Here is a 9,064-nt window from a genome sequence, read left to right as displayed (position 1 = left end):
AACATTAAAGTGTGACGAACATGCAAAAAAATTAAAACTCAGGAAGGGGGCCAACACTTTTTCCACACCACTGTATATATATATATAGGATGATTCTAATGGCCCGACAATGGAGGGGCCCAAGGGGGAAACACGATTTCTACCGAGGGCAGTCGTGGCCTAGAGAGTCGGACTTGTAACCCGAAGGTCATGGGTTCGAGTCACAGATCCGGCAGGGATCGTAGGTGGGGGAGTGAATAACCAACACTCTCTCCACCCTCAATACCACGACTGAGGTGAGTCCCTTGAGCAAGGCACCGAACCCCCAACTGCTCCCCGGGCGCCGCAACATTGACTGCCCACTGCTCCGGGTGTATGTTCACTACTGTGTGTACACTTGGATGGGTTAAATGCAGAGCACAAATTTCGAGTATGGGTCACCATACTTGGCCACACACTACTTCCCTTTCCCTTCCCTATATATAAAATTAATCACATTTCTAATTTTGTTTGGTCTTTTTTTTAAAAGTAAAACGTAACTTGCTATTCACAAGCTTATTTGGTTTGAGATTATATGCGAAAATTACAGGATAGTTCACCCAAAAATAAAAATTTACTAGCCTTTCATTTCATTCCAAATGTAAGCTTTCCTTTGTGAAGAAACAAACGACATGTACACGTGGCTGCAAAGTAAATGATTGGTTTCATTTAAAGGTGAATTATAATTACCCCTTCAAGTTTTAGTGTAGTCACAGCAACACCCTCTGTACTTTACAAATATATATTTAAACCAAGATTTAAACCAAATATATAATTTTAAACCAAGATTTGGTTAACAGACATTAAGACAAAATGTGTTACAGCCCTCGGTCTCCCCTGCAGTAACAAAAGATCAAGTGTGTACCAAATAATATAAACCATAAAAACATATTGGCAATTGAACTGAAACTGATGTCAATTATCGTAACATAATTACACATAAAACATTTTAAATTATAAAAAGATATTTAAATAGGATATTATAGCATCTTGTACCCATAGATATCTATGGTTGCACTACCATTATTGTACCTGCTATTCACTTTCATAGTGTTGTTAAACACTGTTTCTTGAGAAGTGGGACAAAACAGGTGCAATATTAAAAAACTAAAACCATGTACTCAGACAAATTAAACTACATTTTTTTTGTACCTTACATGTACATCTTACATGTACTGAGCGATGCTTTGATTTATCCTCCCAACATTTGTCTTTTTGATCAAAATGTGCTTTTTACCTTGCCATCACTTATTTTGCAATCAAGATGTTTTTAACATTTCAAAACACATTCTCATGTTAGCAGACAGATTACATTTTCACATGTGACCATCAATTCCTCCACAAAAATAAAACGTCATAATCAAACATTATCAAAATATTCATCTGACAGTGGTGACAAAAAACAGAATTTGTAGTCATTTTCTAATACATTGAATCAATCAATTACTGTATTAAAACAAACACAACAAACAGTGAGTATGTTATTGTTTATAAAGCTTTTATTCAAGATTCACATTTAAGTGATTTATAATTAAGTGTTCTTAAATGTCAGCTGTACACCTGCTCTGGTAACAAGGTAAGTATTAAAAACAGAAAAATGAACAAATAAAGCAATTAGTTGTTACCTCTACCCATTTACATTCACTAGGATTTTAATATTCACATTAAAACATCTTAAAAATGTATCCAAATTATCCAAAAAATATCAGAACATATATGATCAGAATACAAACTCTTTTATATATAGATATGTTTTATGCAGTTATGTGCTCCCTCAGCCTTGTTCCCTCAGCCCTAACTCTGGTAAAATGATGACTATCAATCAACAAAAGCAATATATGCTCTATATTTATTTATACATTATTAGAAAAATTAAACACTATTTTATATTTAATATAATTAAAAATGAAAACCAAAAAAATATGATGACTTCAAGTTCGGTGTCAACTCCGTCATTGGCCTGTCACCACTGTCAGAAAATCTTACGGTGTTGACATCTGACAGTGTTGACAAATTTGCCATTTCTTTTACAAAACAAATGCAATTCATAGCCATTTTGTTTTCTCTGTTGACACTAGATGCTAATAAAACCTGCTTCAGGAGAATAAAATCATCTAAATACTTCAAATTGGAAGATGGTGTTGACATATCATGGTTGTGACACAGGAAATATTAACATTAGGATTTAAAATATTATAAAAGTATAAAACGTATCAGAGCCTGACACTGATGTACTCTGCAGAGGTGGAATGTGGCAAGGGGTCCATTAGAGTGACAGCTTCCCCTGATATTGCCTGATTTTTTTTAAATTTTTTAATTAATGTCTGACAGTGTTGACAAAAAGCGAGGACACAACTTCTAAACTATCAAGTGTTGCTTTTGATAAGACAAGCTCTTTTTCATCATTTAAAAAAATATATATCCATTTTATAGAATATGGATGATTGAACCCTTCTCTGTGGACAGATTTTAGATTTAGATTTTAGATTAGAGTTTGACACCTCTGCTCTAGCCTATACTCAATGTATGTTTCAACTTGTTGCATTATTGTGATTGTACATCACCTGCAGGTTTAACTTGACATTTGAGCTATTATTACCCACCAAAATACAATGGGCCCATGATCACATGGTCATATTGATGAAACACAAGCAGAGCACATGTCTGTTCATAATCATTCTTGCATAAAATTCTTCAGTAAAGGTCATTTTACTCAAGAATGGTTGTATGAACAGCATGTATGCCAACAAAGTAACAGACTGTAAGTAGGAGTCATATGAGTGTGTTAGAAGTATTTTCTTTAAATGTTCATCAAAATCCATCATATGAAATTTATTTAAAATATAACTCATCAACAAAGTTATTTGTCCTCACACTTTGAATTTTCAATGAAATATTTCATATTTAAACCACTGCAATAAACATGATTCTGAACTGTATGAGTTAAAGTCAATCGAATTAACATCATACCTTAATTTAAGTAATACACTAAACTTCTGCAGATTTTTAAGTTTGTTCATGATACTTAGAGCAGTAACACAAATTCTGAGCACTTAACTTTTGTCTAACAAACAAGAAAGGGCTTAAACATTCATTGGTTATGCCATCCATTCATTACAAACCACCCCAATACCAACCGTTGCACTCTGTCTGTTGCCTGTTTAAGAGATTTTTCCTGGCGCTTGTCAGGCTAAAAGTCCCACAAGTTTACACTGCTTTTTTCATTCTCATTCAATATTGTAGCTTACAAAAAATATATAGTCCTTTAAATCTCTTTCTAGGCAGCTCAGCGCAAATCAGTATTTTTAGTAACAGCTGACTCAACACACAGGAATAAAATTCCATGAGGGCATCTGATTATCATCTTAATTTATAATCTGGATCTTGGCTTACTCAAAAAAGAATGTTTTGTTGATACAGTTAAAGTTAATGAGATCTAGACACAACTAACTTTCACTGTATACACGGTCAAAAAGGTCGTCTTTAGTGTTTCAAAAGAAAGAAAGTCGTATGTTTGAAACAGCACTATGGCAAGTAAATAATTATATCACTTGTACATTAGAACAACATCAGTTCCTTTTTTCTTTGCCATAAACAATGCCAGATATTTTATTTTGGAGTAATTATGGTTCAACATGCCAGAAAGTGACTATAGTGATGACAACGAGATTGGAGGATCATAACTAGGGCTTTATTTGTTTTCTTAATAGTAAAAACATCACAACAGCAAACAGAATGACACTCAGTATTGAGAGAATAATGATGGCAGTGCTTCCATCTTCATCCTCATCTGAAACAAAAAAAGATGCATTTGTTAGATATAAGCTGTACATCAAAGCTTGCATCAATCCTACCTCAAGCTATAACTATTGTTAAACTGGGTTTAGATAATTTAACTTCAACTTAAAAATCAAGCTTCAGAAACTTAATACCTGAAAACTACAAAAGATATTCGAGAACTCTGCAGACATGTAGGAAATTCAAAAATAGGCCACAACCAGCTTGTGTCTTGAACAGATAAAATCACCCTTTAGTAGAAAGTGAGCTTTGTTTTTCATTCTCTAGTCCTGAAAATCTAGTAGAGTGGAAACTATGCTCACACAGAGACAGCAATACATTTCATGAATATTATTTATTCAGTCCTAAAAAGGAAAAATGGAAAATTCAATAACATTTTTGGTTGATTTTCTCTGATTTCAAAGTAGTGACACACCTGTGACACAAGGGGAAGTCGTGGCCTAATGGTTAGAGAGTCGGACTCGTAATCGAAAGGTTGCGGGTTCGAGTCCCCGGCCGGCAGGGATTGTAGGTGGGGGGAGTGAATGTACAGCGCTCTCTCCACCCTCAATACCACGACTGAGGTGCCCTTGAGCAAGGCACCGAACCCCCAACTGCAGCATGGCTGCCCACTGCTCCGGGTGTGTGTTCACGGTGTGTGTGTGCGTGCGTGCATTTGTTCACTACTCACTGCTGTGTGTGTGCACTTGGATGGGTTAAACGCAGAGCACCAATTTCGAGTATGGGTCACCATACTTGACAATACGTCACGACTTTAACCTAAATGTTACAGTTACTGCACAATCTAGACTTTCAAACATGCAAATTTTTTACATGCAAATTTTCAAGTATGATTTGCATGTAAAAAAATAACTCACTGTAACCTGATGTCAATGGGGGGTTTTCCCCAAACACTATATTTAGAAGAAATCACCAATTTTTTATGTCGCCAGTTCCTTTATCATCTTTTCTTTTTGTAATTTTAAGCGTATAAGCCTGCTTTTCCATTTAAGTTGTAATGTAGTATGAGGATGAATTAACCAGCAAAACTGGTTAAAAACCATACTGTTACATTCTTTTCTTCTGAGAAGAATGTGTTTCCATTGACATACAATGAACTATTGTACGATTATAAGCATGGCCTCATGCGCACAGACACGTAGAATCTGTGCCTGCAGAGAACTTTGCAGAATTGAATTTACAAAGTCCCTCACGTTTGGTAATACCTCCAGCTGCATTTAGGTATTTTTAAGCAATTTAAGTCATATAGCACATATTCAGCGTCATTTTCACCGGCTTTGAACATCTAATTCTATATAGCATGCATTCATTATAGACAAACCATGATTACAATGGCTTTTATACTTCCATTTTGATGGTGCATGCATAGATTTGAATTTTAAAATCACAAGTTTACATTGCTGACCCCATTCCATAGCGAATGCCTTCTGAAAACTTCAGAGCGAAAGAAGGTCTTTACCAAAGCTGAGGAACACCAATCTCTGCAGGTTCTGGTTCAGGAGGTGGTTCTTTAGTGTAAATGTGACATTAACCACTGGCTTCTGGACCTCATAGCTGCTTTTTATGTAAAAAAGTCCATCTTCTGTCTGGTCGTGGATCTCCAGGTGATAGCTGAGGTTCTGGTTGTGTTCCTCCAGCCAGATCACCTCAGGTTTGGGGAAACCCTCTGTCTCAAACTGCACTGTCACAGAAGTGGAGTTCACATGAATGTTGAACCTGGGCTCTGAATAAAAGGCTGAAAAACACACAAATTCAGAGAGTGAGTAAATACAGTAGCAAATAACATGGCATTCTACACAACTCGGCACTGAATAAGCTGTCTGTCTGTCTGTCACATCACTTCGAGTGATGTGTGTTGGTTTGTGTGCATCAATTAAAGCAGAATATTTATATGGAACGGTGATTAAACTGACCTGGAACTACCTGTGCAGTTAAACAAATTTAAATCAACACCTGCCAGCCAATCAGAATCGAGTATTCAGACAAACCATGGAATAAGATAAATTAAGTTACAATCACCTCAAGTTAAACTATGTTCTTGTTCAAGCTATAATAAATATAAAAAGCTTTTTAAAATATTCTGTTTATTTTAAGTTTAAAACATACCTCCATAGTCCAGTTCTATCAGTGCTTTTCCTGTCCCTTTAGCATTGCTCACTTGACACAGGTACCGGCCTGCATCCTTTGGTCCAACTGGATGCATTCTTAGAGAGGCATTTCCTTTACCAAGCTCAGAAATATACAATGAGGTCCGATTGTGATATTCTGGACTCTGTCTGTCCAATTTGTCCTGTTGATAATAAAAACTGTGGACGACTCGTGCATCCTCCTGACGTTGCCAGGTAACCACCAAACTGGACAGGTCAGGATCAGGTGTGAACTCACAGCCCAGTACAGCTGGACGACCTCGGATTGCCAGCAAACACCTTTCAGGAACATTCACCCCAAAAGAGGCTAGAAAATATGATCAGGCAGTTTAACAGATTAGCAACAATCTTTTAATTCAAACATATCTATAATTTTTTTCTCTATATAAATATAGATTTGTGGTTTTAGTGTCTTGAAAAATGAATCTTGTTTTCTTGTCAAACTTCTACAAAACAGTGGAAGATATATCCCTCTTGTTACAGGGTTAATTGTAAACATCACGACAGCGGCACATCAACTACAAGTAAAGGACATAACATCCCTATTGTTCATTTTAGAAAAAGCTGTAAAATCCACATGCAAAATAAAATATAATAATAGAATTGCTCATAACATAGCCAAGTTTTTTTGGTTAACAGACATCGAAACAAAACAGCCGTCTTGACAAAAGAACACGTGGTGAATGTGTGGAGGCAAGACCCAAAACCACATTCAAAATAAAAACGCATTAGTAAGTGAACGGTATAATATTACTAATGTCAATGATTGTAATATTCATATAGAATTAATTAATCATATAAGTTATACATAAAAAAATCAATAACAAAAATAAATGAAAAAAATCTTTAAAAGATTTTATATAAAAAGAACCGGGAGCTTCTATTATAAAATGCTTGTTTCGCCTTACCAACACTGATGATCCAGGTGCAACACAAAGAAACATCTCTGAGATTCAGCCCCATGAATGGACAAGTTTGGCTGCAACGCGGAGTGAGTAGCCTCTATGCCATTAAGCCAGCTGTCTTGATGTCTTTGTTTGTGGTGCTATGGTCGAGCAGGAAATACCCAACGCCAACGGACACTGGCAGGTGGTAAAACCAGGTGCTCAATCTTGATAGCTTGAGGAAATAGGTTTTATGAATAGAGTCCCGCTCACTGCTCTTTCAAATGTCATTCTTTTGTTGGAAACCAGTGCGGTCACGTGGCAGAACAAGTGAAATGTGAAAGGAAGTAGCATCACGTCCAGGTGCAGTCTAGCACTACCAGTGCTGCCAACTAATTTTCAGAGAAAGTTGCTAAAGCAAGCTACTTGCTAAAAGTTGCTAAATGACCTTATTGCGTAATCACGACGCAAATTTTTGCCACATCAAATTTTTTTAATTTAGGTTAGTTTGTAAAATAATATGCTTTATATAATATTAAAATATAAATAACTGTATTTTTATTATTGAACACTTACATTTTTGAATGATTACAAATTAAGTTTTTTTTAAATAGCTAGTAAACTACTAATACTCACATTCTCAACAATCAGTGTATTAGTAATTAGTTAGTATGCTACACTCTAAGAAAAGTCTGTAATAATAGGACACAATCTACTATGTTAATATGAAAGAATTTTCCATATTGTTTTTTTTTTTTTTTTTGACAACCTGTGTTTTCAGGTTACAGGGTTAGAATGGATTATGGATAATGTCCTAGAAAATTACTAGTATCTTTTCCATTTTTCTTACAGAGTACTAACTGATCAACAATCGCAGGTACAAGCTAACAAAGTGTATCATAAATGAACAATTATTATCATTATTGAATTGAACAATTGCAACTAGCAGCTAACTTCATTCATGTGATGTGTGTACTGCTGGCATCTTTGATTTCCTCTTTTTTCACTTATCAAAAGTTGCCAAATAATTTTCAAAAATTGATAAATTTGTTGCTAGGTGCTTTTGAAAGAAAAAGTTGCTAGGATAGTCTGAAAAGTTGCTAAATTTAGCAACAAAATTGCTAAGTTGGCTACACTGTAAATGATTTTGTTTACTTTCACTTGTCTTTAAATGACTTTGTCAGATATGGTAAGGCTAAAGTTTTTTCTTAAGAATTTACGTATAATTATTATTAGCGTATTTCATAACTATGTGGAAACCAGTTTATAGTTTGTCAGGTAAAAATCAGTAGACAATGCCTGTGGGATATCTGTGGCTGTGAAGGTATGAAATGAATTGAAATCATATGGCTGTGAGCATTGTTCTTTATATTGACTATTTTGTTTAATTCTTGATAAAAAATATTTTATTATCCATTATATTTTTTATTCGATAGCATGATGACTGCAAAATATACTAAATCAGAGAGAGGGGGGGCTGAATAGGTTATAATTGCAATCTTGTAACTACTGTAAATTTGACACGCTGATACATTTACATTCATGCAATTTTCATATGTATTAAAGTGACTTACAGTCCTTGAGCCGAAAACTCATCACCAAACACCAATGACTTATATATGGGTACAGTCATTTTAGACACTTTCAAAACTGTTGCAACAGAGATGGAAATACAGTTTTTAAATACGTGAATTATGCTTCCATCTTTGTTGCCACAGTTTTGGAAGTGCCTCCATATGTTCTAAAGAAGGGGGTGTACCAATACTTTTGTCCATATAGTGTGCAAGTCATTGGTGTTTGGTGATGAGTTTTCAGCTCAAGGTCTGCATTTAAAGTCACACCAGAGGTGTTCAGCTGAGATTAGGACTTTGCTTTATGCAGACCAGTCAAGTTCTTCCACACTGACTGAATCTATCATGTCTTTTTGAACCTTGTCTTATACACAGAGGCACTGTCATGTTAGACTAGACAAGGGTTCTGTCCAAACTGTTGCTATAAAATTAGAAGTACACAATTCCCTAAAATATCATTATATGCTTAAACATTAAGATCTGTACTCATGGAAATTACTAAAGTAGTCAAACCTGTTTAATATATATATTTTTTTACACTGACTAGATATGTGAGACAGAAAGAGACCAAACGAGATATCAACACGTCTCCACATAGTAAACAAAACAAGCGTCTCCTGGCAATGACAACTTCCCTATAAACAAT

At 35.2% G+C, this 9,064-nt stretch overlaps 1 protein-coding gene across 1 annotated transcript; it reads right to left on the bottom strand.

The window, feature by feature from the left end:
• Positions 1-3,689: 3,689 nt before the first annotated feature.
• Positions 3,690-7,186, bottom strand: LOC306882906 (V-set domain-containing T-cell activation inhibitor 1-like). The gene is made up of 4 exons (XM_079437899.1): positions 6,872-7,186; positions 5,923-6,270; positions 5,276-5,551; positions 3,690-3,808 (listed from the first exon to the last, which is right to left on the bottom strand). Exons 1-4 carry the CDS (start codon positions 6,924-6,926, stop codon positions 3,702-3,704), a joined length of 786 nt encoding a protein of 261 aa, XP_079294025.1. The 5' UTR covers positions 6,927-7,186; the 3' UTR covers positions 3,690-3,701.
• Between the last annotated feature and the right edge of the window lie 1,878 nt (positions 7,187-9,064).

The sequence above is a fragment of the Barbus barbus genome (genome assembly GCF_936440315.1).
Source record: "Barbus barbus genome assembly, chromosome: 16".
NCBI lineage: Eukaryota > Metazoa > Chordata > Actinopteri > Cypriniformes > Cyprinidae > Barbus > Barbus barbus.
This window is presented reverse-complemented; position numbering and strand designations above follow the sequence as displayed.

Excerpts from the sequence above, each read along its gene's own strand:
- LOC306882906 (XM_079437899.1), bottom strand. The coding sequence starts at position 6,926 with ATGGGGCTGAATCTCAGAGATGTTTCTTTGTGTTGCACCTGGATCATC. Across the intron at positions 5,552-5,922 it reads GATAGAACTGGACTATGGAG|CCTTTTATTCAGAGCCCAGG; the intron begins GTATGTTTTAAA and ends TGTGTTTTTCAG. Across the intron at positions 3,809-5,275 it reads ATTGGTGTTCCTCAGCTTTG|ATGAGGATGAAGATGGAAGC; the intron begins GTAAAGACCTTC and ends TTTTTGTTTCAG.